Source organism: Heterodontus francisci, chromosome 1 (genome assembly GCF_036365525.1).
Source record: "Heterodontus francisci isolate sHetFra1 chromosome 1, sHetFra1.hap1, whole genome shotgun sequence".
NCBI classification, from domain to species: domain Eukaryota; kingdom Metazoa; phylum Chordata; class Chondrichthyes; order Heterodontiformes; family Heterodontidae; genus Heterodontus; species Heterodontus francisci.
Window position 1 is genome coordinate 286,112,343 of NC_090371.1, and position 22,795 is coordinate 286,135,137.

The following is a 22,795-nucleotide window of genomic DNA, read 5'->3' on the forward strand; positions in this document are numbered from 1 at the left end:
TTCTGGGGAATGAGACGGGACAGGTGAATAAAGTGTCAGTAGGGTAACATTTAGGGAACGGCGATTTTTTTTTCTTCTTTCACAGGACGTGGGCATCACAGGCTAGGCCAGCATTTATTGCCCATCCCTAATTGCCTTTGAGAAGGTGGTAGTCCATGTGTGGTAAGTACACCCATAATGCTGTTAGGAAGGGAGTTCCAGGATTTTGACCCAGCGACAGTGAAGGAATGGCGATATAGTTCCAAGTCACGATGGTGTGCGGCTTGGAGGGGAACTTGCAGGTAGTGGGGTTCCCTTGCATCAGTTGCCCTTGTCCTTCTAGGGGGAAGAGGTCATGGGTTTGGAAGGTGCTGCCGAAGGAGCATTGGTGAGTTGTTGCAGTGCATTTGTAGATTGTACACACTGCTGCCATTGTGCGTCAGTGGTGCAGGAAGTGAATGCTGACGTTGAGGGATGGGGTGCCAACCAAGCAGGCTGCTTTGTCCTGGATGGTGTCGAGCTTCTTGAATGTTGTTGGAGCTGCACTCATCCAGGCAAGTGTAGAGTACTTCATCACACTCCTGACTTGTGCCTCGTAAATGGTGAATAGGCTTTGAGGAGTCAGGTGGTGAGTTATTAAATCCCAGCCTCTGACCTGCTCTTGTAGTCACAGTTCTAATATGGCTGGTCCAGTTCAGTTTCTGGTCAATGGTAACCCCCCAGGATGTTGATAGTGGGAGATTCTGCGATGGTAATGCCATTGAATGTCTACGGGAGATGGTTGGATTCTCTCTTGTTGGAGATGGTCATTGCCTGGCACTTGTTTTTTTTTTTAAAGAGATACAGCACTGAAACAGGCCCTTCGGCCCACCGAGTCTGTGCCAACCATCAACCACCCATTTATACTAATCCTACACTAATCCCATATTCCTGCCACATCCCCACCTGTCCCTCTATTTCCCTAACAGCTACCTATACTAGGGACAATTTCGAATGGCCAATTTACCTACCAACCTGCAAGTCTTTTGGCTGTGGGAGGAAACCAGAGCACCCGGAGGAAACCCACGCAGACACATGGAGAACTTGCAAACTCCACACGTTGTGTGGCACGAATGTTACTTGCCACTTATTAGCCCAAGCCTGGATATTGTCCAGGTCTTGTTGCATATGGACACGGTCTGCTTCAGTAGCTGAGGAGTCGCGAACAGTGAACATTGTGCAATCATCAGCGAACGTTCCCACTTCTGACCTTATGGTGGAGGGAAGGTCATTGATGAACACATGGGAATATGATATTATTGCTATCACAGAGACATGGTTGAGGGAAGGACAGGACTGGCAACTCAATATTCCAGGGTACAGAATCTTCAGGCATGATGGTGGGGGGGCAGGTTGTAAAAGAGGAGGTGGCATTGCACTGTTGATCAAGGAGTCAATTACTGCAGTAAGAGGGGAATGCTATCTTAGAAGGTTTCTCAAATGAGGCCAAATGGGTAGAACTTAAAAAGCAAAAAGGAGGCAATCACTTGGCTGGGAGTGTACTATAGGCCTCCAAACAGTCAGGGAGAGATAAGAGGAGCAGATATGTAGGCAAATCTCAGAGAGGTGTAAAAATAATAGGGTAATATTATTTCAACTTCCCCAATATTAACTGGGATAGTCCTAGTGCAAAAGGCTTAAAGGGGGCGGAATTCTTAAAATGCATACAGGAGAGCATTTTGAGCCAGCACGTAGAAAGTCCCACAAGAGAAGGGGCAGTACTGGATCTAATCTTAGGGAATGAAGCCGAACAAGTGGTAGAAGTATCAGTGGGGGTGCATTTCGGGGATAGTGACCATAACTCTGCAAGATTTAAGGTAGTTATGGAAAAGGACAAAGATGGACCAGAAATAAAGATACTGAATTTTTTATTAGAACATTACAGCGCAGTACAGGCCCTTCGGCCGTCGATGTTGTGCCGACCTGTGAAAGCATCTGACCTACACTATTCCATTTTCATCCATATGTCTATCCAATGACCACTTAAATGCCCTTAAAGTTGGCGAGTCTACTACTGCTGCAGGCAGGGCGTTCCACGCCCCTACTACTCTCTGAGTAAAGAAACTACCTCTGACATCTGTCCTATATCTATCACCCCTCAACTTAAAGCTATGTCCCCTCGTGTTTGCCATCACCATCCGAGGAAAAAGACTCTCACTATCCACCCTATCTAACCCTCTGATTATCTTATATGTCTCTATTAAGTCACCTCTCCTCCTCCTTCTCTCCAACGAAAACAACCTCAAGTCCCTCAGCCTTTCCTCGTAAGACCTTCCCTCCATACCAGGCAACATCCTAGTAAATCTCCTCTGCACCCTTTCCAAAGCTTCCACATCCTTCCTATAATGCGGTGACCAGAACTGCACGCAATACTCCAGGTGCGGTCTCACCAGAGTTTTGTACAGCTGCAGCATGACCTCGTGGCTCCGAAACTCGATCCCCCTACTAATAAAAGCTAACACACCATATGCCTTCTTAACAGCCCTATTAACCTGGGTAGCAACCTTCAGGGATTTATGCACCTGGACAACAAGATCTCTCTGTTCATCTACACTACCAAGAATCTTCCCATTAGCCCAGTACTCTGCATTCCTGTTACTCCTTCCAAAGTGAATCACCTCGCACTTTTCCGCATTAAACTCCATTTGCCATCTCTCAGCCCAGCTCTGAATTGGGGGAAGGCCAATTTCAATATGATAAAACATGATCGGGCCGAAGTGGATTGGGAGAAGCTACTTGTAGGAAAGTGTACATCAGACCAGTGGGAGTCATTCAAAAAGGAAAGAGTGAGAGTTCAGGGCCAACATGTTCCCATAAAGGTGAAGGGTAGGACCAACAAGTGCAGGGAATCCAGGATGTCAAGAAATATAAGGTTTGGATAAGGAACTGTATTGATTTTTAGTAGGATTTGTCTGTAGCTTCAAAAGTAAAGGTAAGGACTTTAGATTGTAGTGGGTATTGTTTGGAGTAGAACAAGGCCCCTAGAGTAATTAATATTTTTTAATTAAAGGGAGTAACTAAAGGTAAGTCATGACAGGAGAATTTCGCACCCATGATATGCTCCTCCTGCTCTTTGTGGGAAATCAGGGGCGCTTCCAGTGTCCCTGACTACCATGTATGCAGGAAGTGTATCCATCTGCAGCTACTGGCTACCCACATTACAGAGCTGGAGCTGTGGGTGGATTAAAACAACGCAAATAGATATAAACGGTTAAGCAGCTGTGGAGCATCTGTGATGCTGAGATCGCCATGGATAGCACGTTTAGTGAGGTGGTCACACCACAGGCAAATGCTACGAAGGCAGAAAGGGAATGGGTGACCACCAGGCAGAGTAGAGGAAGGCAGGTAGTACAGGAGTCTCCTATGGCCATCCCCCTCTCTAACAGATATACCATTTTGGATATTGTTTTGGGAGATGGCTCAGGGGAAAGCAGCAAGAGCCAAGTTCATGGCACTATGGGTAGCTCTGCTGCACAGGAGGGAAGGAAGAGGAGTGGCAGGGCTATAGTGATAGAGGACTCAATCGTAAGAGGAACAGACAGGTGTTGCTCCAGCCGCAAGAGACACTCCAGGATGATATGTTGTCTCCCTGGTGCTAAGGTCAAGGATGTCTGAGCAGCTGCAGGGCACTGAGGGGGGAGAGCAAGCAGGCAGTTGTCGTGGCACGTATCGGTACCAACAATATAGGTAAAAAAAAAAGGATGAGGTCCTACAAGCTGAATATAGGGAGTTAGGAGGTAAATCAAAAAGTAGGACCTCAAAGGTTGTAATCTCAGGATTACTACCAGTGCAATGTGCTAGCGAGAGCAGAAATAGGATACATCAGATGAAAACGTGGCTGGAGAAATGGTGTAGGGGGAGGGATTCAGATTCCTGGGACATTGGGACCGGTTCTGGGAAAGTTGGGACCAGTACAAGCTGGACGGGTTGCATCTGGGCAGGAATGGGACCAATTTCCTCAGGGGTGGTGGTGGGGGGGTGCTTGCTAGTGCTGTCGGGGAGGGTTTAAACTAGAATGGCAGAGGGATGGGAATCTGAGTAGGGAGAAGGAGGAGGGGGAAACCAGGATAGAAATGAAAGACAGAAGCAAAAGTGGAAGGCAGAAAAAACAAGGGCGAGAAACAAATGGGGCCATTGTGTCTTAACGCGCGGAGCATTTGCAATCAGGTAGATGAATTAACAGCGCAAATAGATATAAATGGTTACGTTGTAGTTGCGATTACAGAGACATGGCTGCAAGGTGACCAAGGATGGGAACTGAACATCCAGGGGTATTCAATGTTTAGGAAGGACAGGCAAAAAGGGAAAGAAGGTGGACCAAAGTGGACAGGGAGCAGCTACTTGTAGTAAAGGAGGAAATCAATGCAATAGTGAGGAAGGATATTGGCTCGGAAAATCATGATGTGGAATCTGTATGGGTGGAGCTAAGAAACACTAAGGGGCAGAAAGCATTGGTGGGGGTTGTCTATAGACCCCCAAACAGTAGTGGAGATGTAAGGGATGGCGTTAAACAGGAAATTAGAGACGCATGCAATAAGGGTACAACTGAAATCATGGGTGACTTTAATCTACATATAGGTTGGTCAAACCAAGTTAGCAATAATACTGTGGAGGAGGATTTCCTGTAGTATGTACATGACCGTTTTTTAGACCAATACGTTGAGGAACCAACTAGAGAACAGGCTATCCTAGACTGGGTAGAACAAAGAACAAAGAAAATTACAGCACAGGAACAGGCCCTTCGGCCCTCCAAGCCTGCGCCGATCCAGATCCTCTATCTAAACCTGTCGCCTATTTTCTAAGGGCCTGTATCTCTTTGCTTCCTGCCCATTCATGTATCTGTCTAGATACATCTTAAAAGACGCTATCGTGCCCGCGTCTACCACCTCCGCTGGCAACGCATTCCAGGTAGCCACCACCCTCTGCGTAAAGAACTTTCCACACATATCCCCCCTAAACTTTTCCGCTCTCACTTTGAACTCGTGACCCCTAGTAATTGAATCCCCCACTCTGGGAAAAAGCTTCTTGCTATCCACCCTGTCTATACCTCTCATGATTTTGTACACCTCAATCAGGTCCCCCCTCAACCTCCGTCTTTCTAATGAAAATAATCCTAATCTACTCAACCTCTCTTCATAGCTAGCGCCCTCCATACCAGGCAACATCCTGGTGAACCTCCTCTGCACCCTCTCCAAAGCATCTACATCCTTTTGGTAATGTGGCGACCAGAACTGCACGCAGTATTCCAAATGTGGCCGAACCAAAGTCTTATACAACTGTAACATGACCTGCCAACTCTTGTACTCAATACCCCCGTCCGACGAAGGAAAGCATGCCGTATGCCTTCTTGACCACTCTATTGACCTGCGTTGCCACCTTCAGGGAACAATGGACCTGAACACCCAAATCTCTCTGTACATCAATTTTCCCCAGGACTTTTCCATTTATTGTATAGTTCACTCTTGAATTGGATCTTCCAAAATGCATCACCTCGCATTTGCCCAGATTGAACTCCATCTGCCATTTCTCTGCCCAACTCTCCAATCTATCTATATTCTGCTGTATTCTCTGACAGTCCCCTTCAGTATCTGTTACTCCACCAATCTTAGTGTCGTCTGCAAACTTGCTAATCAGACCACCTATACTTTCCTCCAAATCATTTATGTATATCACAAACAACAGTGGTCCCAGCACGGATCCCTGTGGAACACCACTGGTCACACGTCTCCATTTTGAGAAACTCCCTTCCACTGCTACTCTGTCTCCTGTAGCCCAGCCAATTCTTTCTCCATCTAGCTAGTACACCCTGGACCCCATGCGACTTCACTTTCTCCATCAAACTACATTGTGCAATGAGAAAGGATTAAACAGCAATCTTGTTGTGCGGGGTCCCTTGGGGAGGAGCGACCATAACATGATAGAATTCTTCATTAAGATGGAAAGTGAAGTAGTTGAATCCAAAACTAGGGTCCTGAATCTAAATAAAGGAAACTACGAAGGTATGAGACACGAGTTGCTAAAAGGGTTGATGGTGGATAGGCAATGGATAAGATTTAAAGAACGCGTGCATGAATTACAACAATTATTCATTCCTGTCTGGCACAAAAATAAAACCGAAACGTGGCTCAACCGTGGCTTACTAAAAAAATTAGGAATAGTATTAGATCCAAAGAGCAGGCACATAAAATTGCCAGAAAAAGCAGCAAGTCTGAGGATTGGGAGCAGTTTAGAATTCAGCAAAGGAGGAGAAAGAGGTCGATTAAGCGGGGGAAATAGAGTGGGAGAGTAAACTTGCAGGGAACATAAAAACTGACTGTAAAAGCTTCTATAAATATGTGAAGAGAAAAATATTAGTGAAGATAAATGTAGTCCCTTACAGTCAGAAACAGGGCAAATGGCAGAACAATTAAACACATACTTCACTGTCTTCACAAAGGAGGACACAAATAACCTCACAGAAATGTTAGGGAACCAAGGGTCTAATGAGAAGGAGGAACTGAAGGAAATCAGTTTTAGCAAAAAAATAGTGCTAGGGAAATTAATGGGGATAAAGGCTGACAAATCCCCAGGGCCTGATAATCTACATCCCAGAGTACTAAAGGAAGTGGCCCTGGAAATAGTGGATGCATTGGTGGTCATCTTCCAAAATTCTATAGACTCTGGAGCAATTCCTACAGATTGGAGGGTGGCAAATGTAACCCCACTATTTAAAAAAGGAGGGAGAGAAAAAACAGGGAACTACAGACCAGTTAGCCTTACATCAGTAGTGGGGAAAATGCTCGAGTCTATTATAAAGGACGTGATAGCAGAACACCTGGAAAGCATAAACAGGATTGGACAAAGTCAACATGGGTTTACGAAATGGAAATCATGCTTAACAAATCTACTGGAGTTTTTTGAGGATGTAACTTGTAGAATAGATAAGGGAGAACCAGCGGATGTGGTGTATTTGGATTTTCAGAAGGCTTTTGATAAGGTCCCAAAAAGAGGTTAGTGTGCAAAATTAAAGCACATGGGATAGGGGATAATATACTGGCATGGATTGAGAATTGGTTCACAGACAGGAAACAGAGAATAGGAATAAACGGGAATTTTTCCGGGTGACAGGCAGTGACTAGTGGGGTACTACAGGGATCAGTGCTTGGGCCCCAGCTATTCACAATATATAATAATGACTTGGGTGAGGGAACTAAATGTAACATTTCCAAGTTGGCAGATGACACAAAGCTGGGGGGGGAATGTGAGCTGTGAGGAGGATGCAAAGAGACTCCAATTTGATTTGGACGAGTGGGCAAATGCATGGCAGATGCAGTATAACGTGGATAAGTGTGAGGTTATCCACTTTGGTTGTAAAAACAGAAAGGCAGATTATCTGAATGATGATAGATTGGGAAAGGGGAGCTGCAAGGAGACCTGGGTGTCCTTGTACACCAGTCACTGAAAGCAAGCATTCAGGTGCAGCAAGCAGTTAGGAAGGCGAATGGTATGTTGGCCTACATTGCAAGAGGATGAGAGTACAGGAGAAAGGATGTCTTATTGCAGTTATACAGGGCCTTGGTGAGACTACATCTGGAATAGTGTGTGCAGTTTTGGTCTCCTTATCTGAGGAAGGATGTTCTTGCCATGGAGGGAGTGCAAAGAAGATTTACTAGGCTGATTCCTGGGATGTCAGGATTGACGTATGAGGAGAGATTGGGTCGACTAGGCCTATATTCACTAGAGTTCAGAAGAACGAGAGGGGATCTCATAGAAACCTATAAAATTCTAACAGGACTAGACAGGCTAGATGCAGGGAGAATGTTCCTGATGGCTGGGGAGTCCAGAACTAGGGGTCACATTCTCAGGATATGGGGTATGCCATTTAGTACCAAGATGAGGAGAAATCTCTTCACTCAGAGGGTGGTGAATCTGTGGAATTCTTTACCGCAGAAGGCAGTCATTAAATATATTCAAGAAGGAGATAGATATATTTCTTAATGCCAAAGGGATCATGGGATATGGGGAGAAAGCGGGAACAGGGCACTGAATTAGACGATCAGCCATGATCTTTTTTGAATGGCGGAGCAGGCCCGAAGGGCCTACTCCTACTCTCTATGTTTCTATGAATCAATGAAAGACTGTTTCCATCCGGAATAGATTTCAGGAATGGGGAGAACTGGAATTTGGGTGAGATGTGCCCTGTCTGTTGTCTGTCTGGAATACCAAGTCCCTGCATAGTCACAGCTGTATCTTTGGATTGGGACACTCCTCCCTGTCTTATCCCAAATCCAGCTCCTGTGCAGGGAAAAGATACCGAAAAGCTCAACTAATAATGAGGATCAACTTGTTTTACTTTTGACCTCAAGAAGCTTCACTGAAAGCATCTTTTAATCTATTGTAACTAGATGGCAAGCTGAATCAATTTGAACATTAACCTCGGCAACGTGTGCACACACAACTCTCCCAGGTCAAGGTGCTGAGATTTATGTGCAGGATCCTGCTATCCTTCATACAAGGATCATCTTGCTTTGGTCTGAGAGTTTACTCATTCTGATCTGGCAATACCTTGTTTTACATCTGAAGACTTACTCTAGTTGCCTAAACAATAAGGAAGGCTACTATCTATCTGAGACGGGGAGGAATAGAAGTTACATCGAAGCAAATCAGGAATGTTGACTGCACTACTTGTGGTAGCATATCTATAGGAACTTCTAATGGAAACATTTGACAGGGCAGGAAATCCACATACATACAAGATTTGAATGATAATTGTTTTTTGTAGCAGTTTTCCCTCTTGCAAATTCATTTACTAATCCACAGTAAAACTCTATCTGCCCAAATAATATGGATCGACCTCATCAACAGAACACCTGAACTAGATGGAATTTTTACAAACTACACATTAGCCATTCAAAGGCAGATTTACAATGATGGCAGAGGACAATTTTGTGTGGGCATCATCCACCAGGAACTGGACTTGGGTCTGTTCAAACTTGTTTTATTTTATGTTGTTTACTTATAGCTGGACTGTGAAAAGATAGTGCTTAAACACACACTGACTACAGTGCTCCCAACTACTGGATGTGAGCTAACAGCAAAATTGCAACAAAATAGAAAATGTTTCTTTGCATTACGCAACATATTTGCATAGTTAAGATGGGTGAACTTGCCACCTGGCATAGTACGTCATTAAGAAAACCGGATATTCATAATACGTAATAAAACGTGTACCAGCAATCTCTGAGGGGGGGGAGGGGAAGGGGGGGGGGGGAGGGGAAGGGGGGGGGGGAGGGAAGGGGGGGGGGGAAAAGGACTCTCCCCGGTCCCGTGGGGGGGGGGGGGGGAACTCTCCCTGGTCCCGGGGATGTTTGGGGGGGGGGGGGAGAAAGGACCCTCCCCGGTCCCGTGGGGGGAGGGGGGGGGGGGGGACGACTCTCCCCGGTCCCTTGGGGGGGGACGGGGGGGAAAAGAGACTCTCCCCGGTCCCGTGGGGGGGGGGGGGGGAACTCTCCCTGGTCCCGGGGATGTTTGGGGGGGGGGGGGGGGGGGGGGGGGAAGGACCCTCCCCGGTCCCGTGGGGGGAGGGGGGGAGGGGGGGGGTGGAAGGACTCTCCCCGGTCCCGTGGGGGGACGACGACTCTCCCCGGTCCCTTGGGGAGGGAAAAGAGACTCTCCCCGGTCCCGTGGGGGGGGAAAAGAGACTCTCCCCGGTCCCGGGGGGGGGGGGTGGGGGGGGAAAGGACTCTCCCCGGTCCCGTGGGGGGAGGGGGAGGGGGGGGGAGAAGGACTCTCCCCGGTCCCGTGGGGGGGGGGGGGGGGGGGGGAAGAGAAGGACTCTCCCCGGTCCCGTTGGGGGGGGGGGGGGGGGGGGGGAAGGACTCTCCCCGGTCCCGTTGGGGGGGGGGGGGGGGGGGGGGGGGGGAAGGACTCTCCCCGGTCCCGTTGGGGGGGGGGGGGGGGGGGGGGGGGAGGAGAAGGACTCTCCCCGGTCCCGTTGGGGGGGGGGGGGGGGGGGGAGGAGAAGGACTCTCCCCGGTCCCGTGGGGGGGGGGGGGGGGGGGAGGGGAAAGAGACTCTCCCCGGTCCCGTGGGGGTGGGGGGGGAACTCTCTCTGGTCCCGGGGATGTTTGGGGGGGGGGGGGGGGGGGGAGAGACTCTCCCCGGGCCTAGGCCGCTTACCGCCGTTGCCTCCTCGTCTGTTGTCTGTCCGACTCCGTCACAGATTCTGTTCCCTGGACCTCTGCTCCGTCGCGCGATGGTTCCACCCGCCGAATCGTCCGACGATGACGCGGAATGGGGCGTGGTTGCGCGTCGCCATGGTACCGGCAGGCAGGGGGCGGGGTTGTGCGTTGCTATGGTACCGGAGGCCTCCGGCTCTGGCGCCTGCGACTTCACATTCGGGGCGGACAGGGTATCAGTGCCAGGCTCGGGATTTGAGGGTGATTCTGTCCCGGGCACCATCAGGCAGCATTTGACACCGAGCTCCGGAAGGAGACATTAGGACAGGAGACCAAAAGCTTGTTGAACGGTTGTAAGGAGCATCTTAAAGGATTTCGAGATGGAATTCCAGACCTTCGGGCCCGGGCCAATTGGAGGCACGGCCACCAATGGTGGAGCGGTAAAAACTGGCGATAGACACGAGGTCTGAATTGGAGGAGCACAGAGTGTGATAATATATATTAGGAAGAATGAGGAGAGACAAGGCGGCACAGTGGTTAGCACCGCAGCCTCACAGCTCCAGGGACCCGGGCTATTCCACAACAGCATTCAAATAGATATTATCGTTAAGTGTGACCATCAGCCATAGCCACACTCCTCCATCACCATCCCTGGATATAGCTGGAGCACATGTTGGGAAGGGCTCTAGGACCTCTGATGCCGACTGATAGCCTCAAAAAGAATTCTGGTCTCTGCATTATATAAAGGATAGAGGGGCACTGAAGGTGAAAAAGAGGTTCACAAGGATGATACCAGAACTATGAGGTTACAAGTATCAGGAAAGGCTGGGGCTCTTTTCTCTAGAAAAGGAAAGGCTTATGGGTCAACTGATAGAGGTTTTTCAAGATTAAGAAAGTATTTGATAGGGTAAAAGTAGAGAAGATATTCCTACTTGTGGGGGAATCCAAAACCAGCTGCCATAAATACAAGATAATCACTAATAAATCCAATTGGGTAAAGAAGTTTCTCCTGAATTCCCAGAGAGTGGTGAGAATGTGAAACTCGTTACCACAAGAAGTGGTTGAGGTGAACAGCCCAGATGTATTTAAGGGGAAGCTGGACAAACACGAGAGAGAAAGGAATAGAAGGAGATGCTGATAGGGTGAGAAGAGGGATATAAGGAGGCTCATGTGTAGCATAAATACCAACATGTACCAGTTGGGCTGAATGGCTTGTTTCTGTGCGGTAGATTCTACTTAATTTATGTCATTTTAAGGTGTGTAGATACATTGCAACATAGTATATTTGACAAAAGCACAAATTGTGCTCAAGAGAAAGGACTCAAGCTCAGAAGATAGGTGGTGAACAATTTAGACTGAATTACTTGAGATAAGAAGGTAAATGTAAGGTAGTCTCCAAGGGAAGCGGCGGAGATGGATAGTGTCAGCAAATGCAAAAGAAAACTGGATAGATATTTGGCAGAGAAAGCAATGCCGGGATGTTAGAGATAATCTAGTTTATATTTTTCAGAATTCTGGGGCCAGATAAATGCAAAGCAAGTCACTTCTTATCCTTTACATTCCCATATACTGGAAAGGCCAGGTACAAATAAAGCTTCCTCTACTCTGAAGCACTTTACCCAATCTTCAATTAAACACACATCACTCGCCTGCCAAGTGAATGATTCAATTTCTTAAATCATCCATCTTTAATTCTTTCTGAACAAGACTATCACTTCATTGCTAATGAATTTTAGTTTTATGCAGGAAGTTTGAGACGACTATAACTAGGAAAGAATTTTACTAGTGCAGTAAGTATTCAATCCTTGCCAAGAGGTTAAACCAGTATTCCAGTGCGAGTCACCACTCTTGCTGAATTTCAGACTAAGTACAAGAATACTTTAATATGATCAACAAAACAAATTTAGGTCCCACCAACTGGTGAAAACATGGCAGTGTAAAAAAGGAGAACGATGACATTAGGCTACTTTGAAACATCTCATATCGAAGTAGACACTGCATGAAAGGGAATTGGATAAGTATGTGAGAAGGAAGAACATAAAAAGAGAGAAATAGGATTAGCACAGAAAATGCAATAGTGCTGTCATTTCTGAGATTTTAAAGGAAGAGATCACATGGTTCACCTCTTAACTGGAGAAACACCAGAGAGATTTTTCTGGCTGTGCTGGCTACCTGTATAACGCACCAAATTAAAAGAATACAGCCCATCGCAAGATGCATTATAAAGTACATAGCAACCGATGGGTCAGAAGCTTTTTCCCAGGATGGAAGAGTCAGTTACAAGGGGACATAGGTTTAAGGTGAGAGGGGCAAAGTTTAGAAGGGATGTGCGAGGCAAGTTCTTTACACAGAGGGTGGTGAGTGCCTGGAACTTACTGCCGGGGGAGGTGGTGGAAGCAGGTACGATAGCGACGTTTAAGAGGCATCTTGACAAATACATGAATAGGATGGGAATAGAGGGATACGGTCCCCGGAAGTGCAGAAGGTTTTAGTTTAGGCAGGCATCAAGATCGACACAGGCTTGGAGGGCCGAATGGCCTGTTCCTGTGCTGCTGTTCTTTGTTTTTGTTATTGATAAGAGCTCAATATACTTACCCATAATCATCAATTAAATGAGATCCTAAAACAACCACTTTCAGATCAAAAAAATCAGGTTGTTCCTTGATTCCAAACATGATGGGAGCGAGCTTGGAATAATCTGCACGGTTGCATGTGGCAACGCAGATTCGCAGCTTCTTCCTGTTTTTATTTTTTTCCATGGTTTCCTGATTTTGAATATTATGCGTTTGGATAAATTCCTGAAAGTAAACAAATGAGATTTATATAAATCTGCAGCGCTGTGTCAAAAACTATATAATGGGGCATATTTTCTGATCAGCAAAGTTCAAATACGAATAGCTAGAATGCATACACCACATTCCTCTATGTGCTAAACAGGTTAACACCTGCCTTAAAAACATAGATAAATAGAATAAACGTACTGACCTGAATAAAGTGGAGAATTCAACTGCATATTATCGTGTTTTAAAAATTATAATTCTCTTAAACCAGCACTAGCATTAGTTACATAGCACAATTTAGAAAAAGCATTCGGGTGCAGCTAGCAGTTAGGAATGGTATGTTGGCCTTCATTGCAAGAGGATTAGAGTACAGGAGAAAGGATGTCTTACTACAGTTATACAGGACCTTGGTGAGACCACATCTGGAGTATTGTGTGCAGTTTTGGTCTCCTTATCTGAGAAAGGATGTTCTTGCCATGGAGGGAGTGCAAAGAAGATTTACTAGGCTGATTCCTGGGATGTCAGGATTGACGTATGAGGAGAGATTGGGTCGACTAGGCCTATATTCACTAGAGTTCAGAAGAACGAGAGGGGATCTCATAGAAACCTATAAAATTCTAACAGGACTAGACAGGCTAGATGCAGGGAGGATGTTCCCGATGGCTGGGGAGTCCAGAACTAGGGGTCACATTCTCAGGATATGGGGTATGCCATTTAGTACCAAGATGAGGAGAAATCTCTTCACTCAGAGGGTGGTGAATCTGTGGAATTCTTTACCGCAGAAGGCAGTCATTAAATATATTCAAGAAGGAGATAGATATATTTCTTAATGCCAAAGGGATCATGGGATATGGGGAGAAAGCGGGAACAGGGCACTGAATTAGACGATCAGCCATGATCTTTTTTGAATGGCGGAGCAGGCCCGAAGGGCCTACTCCTACTCTCTATGTTTCTATGAATCAATGAAAGACTGTTTCCATCCGGAATAGATTTCAGGAATGGGGAGAACTGGAATTTGGGTGAGATGTGCCCTGTCTGTTGTCTGTCTGGAATACCAAGTCCCTGCATAGTCACAGCTGTATCTTTGGATTGGGACACTCATAGAACATAGAACATACAGCACAGAACAGGCCCTTCGGCCCACAATGTTGTGCCGATCCTTTGTCCTCTGTCAAGGACAATTTAATCTATACCCCATCATTCTCCTTTATCCATATACCTATCCAAAAGCCTTTTGAAAGTCCCTAAAGTTTCTGACTCAACAACTTCCCCGGGCAAGGCATTCCATGCCTCGACCACTCTCTGGGTAAAGAACCTTCCCCTGACATCCCCCTTATATCTCCCACCCTTCACCTTAAATTTATGACCCCTTGTAACGCTTTGCTCCACCCGGGGAAAAAGTTTCTGACTGTCTACCCTATCTATTCCCCTGATCATCTTATAAACCTCTATCATGTCACCCCTCATCCTTCTCCTTTCTAATGAGAAGAGGCCTAGAATGTTCAGCCTTTCCTCGTAAGACTTATTCTCCATTCCAGGCAACATCCTGGTAAATCTCCTCTGCACCCTCTCCAAGGCTTCCACATCCTTCCTAAAATGAGGCGACCAGAACTGAACACAGTACTCCAAATGAGGCCTTACCAAGGTCCTGTACAGCTGCATCATCACCTCACGGCTCTTAAATTCAATCCCTCTGCTAATGAACGCTAACACCCCATATGCCTTCTTCACAGCCCTATCCACTTGAGTTGCAACTTTCAATGATCTATGCACATAGACCCCAAGGTCTCTCTGCTCCTCCACATGCCCAAGAACCCTACCGTTAACCCAGTATTTTGCATTCATGTTTGTCCTTCCAAAATGGACGACCTCACACTTTTCAGGGTTAAACTCCATCTGCCACTTTTCAGCCCAGCACTGCAACCTATCCAAGTCCCTTTGCAGACGACAATAGCCCTCCTCGGTATCCACAACTCCACCAACCTTTGTATCATCTGCAAATTTACTGACCCACCCTTCGACTTCCTCATCCAAGTCGTTAATAAAAATCACAAACAGGAGAGGACCCAGAACTGATCCCTGCGGCACGCCACTGGTAACTGGGCTCCAGGCTGAGTATTTACCATCTAAGACCACTCTCTGCCTTCTATCAGTTAGCCAATTCTTAATCCAACTGGCCACATTCCCCACTATCCCATGCCTCCTGACTTTCTCCATAAGTCTACCATGGGGGACCTTATCAAATGCCTTACTAAAATCCATGTACACCACATCCACTGGTTTACCCTCATCCACTTGCTTGGTCACCTGCTCAAAGAATTCAATCAGGCTTGTGAGGCAAGACCTACCCCTCACAAAACCGTGCTGACTGTCCCGAATCAAGCAGTGTCTTTCCAGATGCTCAGAAATCCTATCCCTCAGCACCTTTTCCATCAACTTGCCTACCACCGAAGTAAGACTAACTGGCCTGTAATTCCCAGGGTTGTTCCTATTCCCTTTCTTGAACAGGGGCACAACATTTGCCACCCTCCAATCACCTGGTACCACCCCCGTCAGCAGAGAAGATGAAAAGATCATTGCCAGCGGCTCTGCAATTTCATCCCTTGCTTCCCATAACATCCTTGGATATACCCCGTCAGGCCCGGGAGACTTGTCTATCTTCAAGTTATTCAAAAACCCCAACACATCTTCCCTCCTAACGAGCACTTCCTCGAGCTTACCAGTCTGTTTCACACCGTCCTCTTCAGTAATACACCCCTTCTCATTCGTAAATACCGAAGAGAAGTACTCATTCAAAACCTCACTTATCTCTTCCGGCTCAACACACAGTCTCCCGCTCCTCCCCGTCTTATCCCAAATCCAGCTCCTGTGCAGGGAAAAGATACCGAAAAGCTCAACTAATAATGAGGATCAACTTGTTTTACTTTTGACCTCAAGAAGCTTCACTGAAAGCATCTTTTAATCTATTGTAACTAGATGGCAAGCTGAATCAATTTGAACATTAACCTCGGCAACGTGTGCACACACAACTCTCCCAGGTCAAGGTGCTGAGATTTATGTGCAGGATCCTGCTATCCTTCATACAAGGATCATCTTGCTTTGGTCTGAGAGTTTACTCATTCTGATCTGGCAATACCTTGTTTTACATCTGAAGACTTCCTCTAGTTGCCTAAACAAAAAGGAAGGCTACTATCTATCTGAGACGGGGAGGAATAGAAGTTACATCGAAGCAAATCAGGAATGTTGACTGCACTACTTGTGGTAGCATATCTATAGGAACTTCTAATGGAAACATTTGACAGGGCAGGAAATCCACATACATACAAGATTTGAATGATAATTGTTTTTTGTAGCAGTTTTCCCTCTTGCAAATTCATTTACTAATCCACAGTAAAACTCTATCTGCCCAAATAATATGGATCGACCTCATCAACAGAACACCTGAACTAGATGGAATTTTTACAAACTACACATTAGCCATTCAAAGGCAGATTTACAATGATGGCAGAGGACAATTTTGTGTGGGCATCATCCACCAGGAACTGGACTTGGGTCTGTTCAAACTTGTTTTATTTTATGTTGTTTACTTATAGCTGGACTGTGAAAAGATAGTGCTTAAACACACACTGACTACAGTGCTCCCAACTACTGGATGTGAGCTAACAGCAAAATTGCAACAAAATAGAAAATGTTTCTTTGCATTACGCAACATATTTGCATAGTTAAGATGGGTGAACTTGCCACCTGGCATAGTACGTCATTAAGAAAACCGGATATTCATAATACGTAATAAAACGTGTACCAGCAATCTCTGAGGGGGGGGGAGGGGAAGGGGGGGGGGGGAGGGGAAGGGGGGGGGGGAGGGAAGGGGGGGGGGGAGGGAAGGGGGGGGGGGAGGGAAGGGGGGGGGGAAAAGGACTCTCCCCGGTCCCGTGGGGGGGGGGGGAACTCTCCCTGGTCCCGGGGATGTTTGGGGGGGGGGGGGGGGGGGGGGAAAAAGGACCCTCCCCGCTCCCGTGGGGGGAGGGGGGGGGGGAACGACTCTCCCCGGTCCCGTGGGGGGAGGGGGGGGGAACGACTCTCCCCGGTCCTGTGGGGGGGGACGGGGGGGGAAAAGAGACTCTCCCCGGTCCCGTGGGGGGGGGGGGGGAAACGACGACGACGACTCTCCCCGGTCCCGTGGGGGGGGGAAAGGACTCTCCCCGGTCCCGTGGGGGGAGGGGGGGAGGGGGGAAGGACTCTCCCCGGTCCCTTGGGGGGGGACGGGGGGGGGGGGAAAAAGAGACTCTCCCCGGTCCCGTGGGGGGAGGGGGAAAGGACTCTCCCTGGTCCCGTGGGGGGGGGGGGGGGGGGGGGGGGACAGTACTCTCCCCGGTCCCGTGGGGGGAGGGGGGGGGGGAAAAGGACTCTCCCCGGTCCCGTGGGGGGAGGAGGGGGGGGGGGGGAAAGGACTCTCCCCGGTCCCGTGGGGGGGGGAAAGGACTCTCCCCGGTCCCGTGGGGGGGGGAAAGGACTCTCCCCGGTCCCGTGGGGGGGGGAAAGGACTCTCCCCGGTCCCGTGGGGGGGGGAAAGGACTCTCCCCGGTCCCGTGGGGGGGGAAAAGGACTCTCCCCGGTCCCGTGGGGGGGGAAAAGGACTCTCCCCGGTCCCGTGGGGGGGGAAAAGGACTCTCCCCGGTCCCGTGGGGGGGGAAAAGGACTCTCCCCGGTCCCGTGGGGGGGGAAAAGGACTCTCCCCGGTCCCGTGGGGGGGGAAAAGGACTCTCCCCGGTCCCGTGGGGGGGGGAAAGGACTCTCCCCGGTCCCGTGGGGGGGGGAAAGGACTCTCCCCGGTCCCGTGGGGGGGGGAAAGGACTCTCCCCGGTCCCGTGGGGGGGGGGAAGGACTCTCCCCGGTCCCGTGGGGGGGGGGAAGGACTCTCCCCGGTCCCGTGGGGGGGGGGAAGGACTCTCCCCGGTCCCGTGGGGGGGGGGGAAACTCTCCCCGGTCCCGTGGGGGGAGGGGGGGAGGGGGGAAGGACTCTCCCCGGTCCCGTGGGGGGAGGGGGGGGGGGACGACTCTCCCCGGTCCCTTGGGGGGGGACGGGGGGGGGGAAAAAGAGACTCTCCCCGGTCCCGTGGGGGGAGGGGGGGGGGGAAAGGACTCTCCCCGGTCCCGTGGGGGGAGGGGGGGGGGGGAAGGACTCTCCCTGGTCCCGTGGGGGGAGGGGGGGGGACGACTCTCCCCGGTCCCTTGGGGGGGGACGGGGGGGGGGAAAAAGAGACTCTCCCCGGTCCCGTGGGGGGAGGGGGGGGGGGAAGGACTCTCCCCGGTCCCGTGGGGGGAGGGGGGGGGGGAAGGACTCTCCCCGGTCCCGTGGGGGGAGGGGGGGGGGGAAGGACTCTCCCCGGTCCCGTGGGGGGGGGGGAACTCTCCCTGGTCCCGGGGATGTTTGGGGGGGGGGGGACGACGACGACTCTCCCCGGTCCCGTGGAGGGGGGGGGGAAGGACTCTCCCCGGTCCCGTGGGGGGAGGGGGGGGGGGGAAGGACTCTCCCCGGTCCCGTGGGGGGAGGGGGGGGGGGAAGGACTCTCCCCGGTCCCGTGGGGGGAGGGGGGGGGGGGAAGGACTCTCCCCGGTCCCGTGGGGGGGGGGAACTCTCCCTGGTCCCGGGGATGTTTGGGGGGGGGGGGGGGAGAGACTCTCCCCGGGCCTAGGCCGCTTACCGCCGTTGCCTCCTCGTCTGTTGTCTGTCCGACTCCGTCACAGATTCTGTTCCCTGGACCTCTGCTCCGTCGCGCGATGGTTCCACCCGCCGAATCGTCCGACGATGACGCGCAATGGGGCGTGGTTGTGCGTCGCCATGGTACCGGCCAGCAGGGGCGTGGTTGCGCGTTGCCATGGTACCGGCCAGCAGGGGCGGGTTGCGCGTTGCCATGGTACCGGCCGGCAGGGGCGGGTTGCGCGTTGCTATGGTACCGGAGGCCTCCGGCTCTGGCGCCTGCGACTTCACATTCGGGGCGGACAGGGTATCAGTGCCAGGCTCGGGATTTGAGGGTGATTCTGTCCCGGGCACCATCAGGCAGCATTTGACACCGAGCTCCGGAAGGAGACATTAGGACAGGAGACCAAAAGCTTGTTGAACGGTTGTAAGGAGCATCTTAAAGGATTTCGAGATGGAATTCCAGACCTTCGGGCCCGGGCCAATTGGAGGCACGGCCACCAATGGTGGAGCGGTAAAAACTGGCGATAGACACGAGGTCTGAATTGGAGGAGCACAGAGTGTGATAATATATATTAGGAAGAATGAGGAGAGACAAGGCGGCACAGTGGTTAGCACCGCAGCCTCACAGCTCCAGGGACCCTGGTTCGATTCCGGGTACTGCCTGTGTGGAGTTTGCAAGTTCTCCCTGTGTCTGCGTGGGTTTTCTCCGGGTGCTCCGGTTTCCTCCCACAAGCCAAAAGACTTGCAGGTTGATAGGTAAATTGGCCATTATAAATTGTCACTAGTATAGGTAGGTGGTAGGGGAATATAGGAACAGGTGGGGATGTTTGGTAGGAATATGGGATTAATGTAGAATTAGTATAAATGGGTGGTTGATGGTCGGCACAGACTCTGTGGGCCGAAGGGCCTGTTTCAGTGCTGTATCTCTAATCTAATCTAATATGAACTAAATGTTAAATAAGAAATAGGAGCAGGAGTGGACCATACAGACCTTCAAACCTGCTGCGCCATTCAGTAAGATCATAGCTGATCTGATAGTGGCCTTAACTCCACTTTCCTGAATGTTCTGCATAACCCTTGTCTTCCCCTATAATTCAATTTTAAAGGTGCTGCAGCTACGCAGAAACCTTGGACAGGTATGTATACCAATCTTTGACAGAAGACTATTAAGAACACATATGCAACCTTGGGTTTATAAACGGAGCATAGAGTACAAAATCAAAGTTACCTGAACAAAGAACAAAGAAAATTACAGCACAGGAACAGGCCCTCCAAGCCTACGCCGATCCAGATCCTCTATCTAAACCTGTCGCCTATTTTCTAAGGGTCTGTATCTCTTTACTTCCTGCCCATTCATGTATCTGTCTAGATACATCTTAAAAGACGCTATCATGCCCGCGTCTACCACCTCCGCTGGCAACGCGTTCCAAGCACCCACCACCATCTGCGTAACGAACTTTCCACGCATATCCCCCCTAAACTTTTCCCCTTTCACTTTGAACTCGTGTCCCCTTGTAATTGAATCCCCCACTCTGGGAAAAAGTTTCTTGCTGGATGCTGGAAATCTGAAACAAAAATGCTGGAAATACTCCCAATTGTGATGAAGGATCACAAAGACACGGAACATTAACTCGTTTTCTCTTCACAGAGAGTGGCGCAGTGGCTAGCACCGCAGCCTCTCAGCTCCAGTGACCCGGGTTCAGTTCTGGTTACTGCCTGTGCGGAGTTTGCAAGTTCTCCCTGTGACCGTGTGGGTTTCTGCCGGGTGCTCTGGTTTCCTCCCACAGCCAAAGACTTGCAGGTTGATAGGTAAATTGGCCGTTGTAAATTGCCCCTAGTGTAGGTAGGTGGTAGGAGAATTGTGGGGATGTGGTAGGAATATGGGATTAATGTAGGATTAGTATAAAATGGGTGGTTAATGGTCGGCACAGACTTGGTGGGCCGAAGGGTCTGTTTCAGTGCTGTATCTCGAAATAAATTAAAAAAAATAGATGCTGCCTGACCTGCTGAGTATTTGCAGCATTTTCTGTTTTTCTTTTGAAGTTATGTTAAACCTTTATAAATCACTGTTTGGTGCTCAGCGAGAGTATCGTGTCTGGGAACCACATATTTTAGGAAGGACATCAAGGTTTGGAAAGGATGCAGAGGATGAGGGAATTCAGTAAGTGGAGAGACTAGAGAAACTGGGGGGTTTTCTGCTTAGAGCAGAGAAAGTTAAGGGGTGATTTCATGGAGGTGTTTAAAATTATGAACAATTTTGATAGAGTAAATATGGAGAAACTGTTGCCAGTGGCAGAAGGGTCAGTCATCAGAGGACACAGGAAGTAGATTCAATTGTAACTTTTAAAGGGAAATTGAATAAATACTTAAAGGGAAAAAAAATTAGAGTTATGGAGAAAGAGCGGGAGATGTTGGAACTCAGATAGCCAGGCGATGAAGACTAGAACTGGAGCCTAGTCTTTATACTCTTAAAAGCTTTTATTTACAGAGACAAACATAATATGTCATACACTTCCAATCCAACACCACTGTTTCAGTGCTGCATAACTCTATGAAGCAGCCACGATACCTACATACTTCACCAGTCCCAGGTGCTAGAACCTTTCTGTCCCCATGTGCGTCTTCAGGGTTAGATACTTGGAGACAAAGGCTACCCCTGAGGACATAGCTACTGAAGCCTGTGAGGAACCCACGCACGATTGCAGAGGAGAGGCATAATGCCCTGAACAAAATCAACATTACAAAGGAGGTGGTGTTGGAGGTTTTGAAGCGCATTAAGGTGGATAAATCCCCAGGGCCTGACCAGGTGTATCCTAGGATGCTATGGGAAGCAAGGGAGGAGATTGCTGGTGCCCTGTCAGAGATTTTTGTATCAGCGTTAGCCACGGGTGAGTTACCAGAAGACTGGAGGATAGCTAATGTTGTGCCTTTATTTAAGAAGGGCAGCAGGGATAAGCCAGGGAACTGCCGGCCGGTGTGCCTTACTTCAGTGGTGGGAAAGTTATTGGAAGGGATTCTGAGACACAGGATTTATATGCATCTGGAAAGGCATGGTCTGATTAGGGATAGTCAGCATGGCTTTGTGCGTGGGAAATCATGTCTCACGAATTTGATTGAGTTTTTCGAGGAGGTGACCAAGAGGATTGACGAGGGCAGGGCGATGGACCTTGTCTACATGGACTTTAGCAAGACCTTTGACAAGGTCCCACATGGTAGGCTGGTCCAGAAGGTTCAAACACATGGGATCCAGGGTGAGCTAGCAAATTGGATACAAAATTGGCTTGGTGATAGGAGGTAGAGGGTGGTAGTGGAGGGTTGTTTTTCAGGTTGGAGGCCGGTGACCAGTGGTGTGCCGCAGGGATCGGTGCTGGACCCTCTGTTTGTCATATATATTAATGACTTGGATGTGAATGTAAAAGACATGATTAGTAGGTGAGCACTTTGGCGATAGTGATCACAATTCGGTTAGGTTTACCTTAGCGATGGGCAGGGACAGGTACATACCGCAGGGCAAAAATTATAGCTGGGGGAAAGGAAATTATGATGCGATTAGGCAAGATTTAGGATGCGTAGGATGGGGAAGGAAACTGCAGGGGATGGGAACAATCGAAATGTGGAGCTTATTCAAGGAGCAGCTACTGCGTGTCCTTGATAAGTATGTACCTGTGAGGCAGGGAGGAAGTTGTCGAGCGAGGGAGCCGTGGTTTACTAAAGAAGTTGAAGCGCTTGTCAAGAGGAAGAAGGCGGCTTATGTTAGGATGAGACGTGAAGGCTCAGTTAGGGCGCTTGAGAGTTACAAGCTAGCCAGGAAGGATCTAAAGGGAGAGCTAAGAAGAGCCAGGAGAGGACACGAGAAGTCATTGGCAGATAGGATCAGGGAAAACCCTAAGGCTTTCTACAGGTATATCAGGAATAAAAGAATGACTAGAGTTAGATTAGGGCCAATCAAGGATAGTAGTGGGAAGTGGCGTGTGGAATCAGAGGAGATAGGGGAAGCGTTAAATGAATATTTTGCGTCAGTATTTACAGTAGAGAAAGAAAATGTTGTCGAGGAGAATACTGAGATTCAGGCTACTAGGCTAGATGGGATTGAGGTTCACAAGGAGGAGGTGTTATCAGTTTTGGAAAGTGTGAAA

At 49.0% G+C, this 22,795-nt stretch overlaps 1 protein-coding gene across 2 annotated transcripts in view; it reads right to left on the reverse strand.

Moving 5' to 3' along the window:
• The window catches only part of gne (glucosamine (UDP-N-acetyl)-2-epimerase/N-acetylmannosamine kinase), a 68,627-nt gene extending 49,864 nt beyond the window's left edge, over window positions 1-18,763 (reverse strand). Inside the window, exons 1-2 of one of the 2 annotated variants that reach the window (XM_068047354.1) lie at window positions 18,661-18,763; window positions 12,771-12,973 (exon numbers count right to left, since the gene is read on the reverse strand). In XM_068047354.1, the coding sequence (XP_067903455.1) occupies window positions 12,771-12,934 (164 nt within the window). In that variant the 5' untranslated portion in view covers window positions 12,935-12,973; window positions 18,661-18,763. Of the gene's footprint in view, window positions 1-10,176; window positions 10,341-12,770; window positions 12,974-18,660 lie in introns of those variants that run through there. The other variant, XM_068047364.1, reaches the window with a different exon arrangement.
• Between the last annotated feature and the right edge of the window lie 4,032 nt (window positions 18,764-22,795).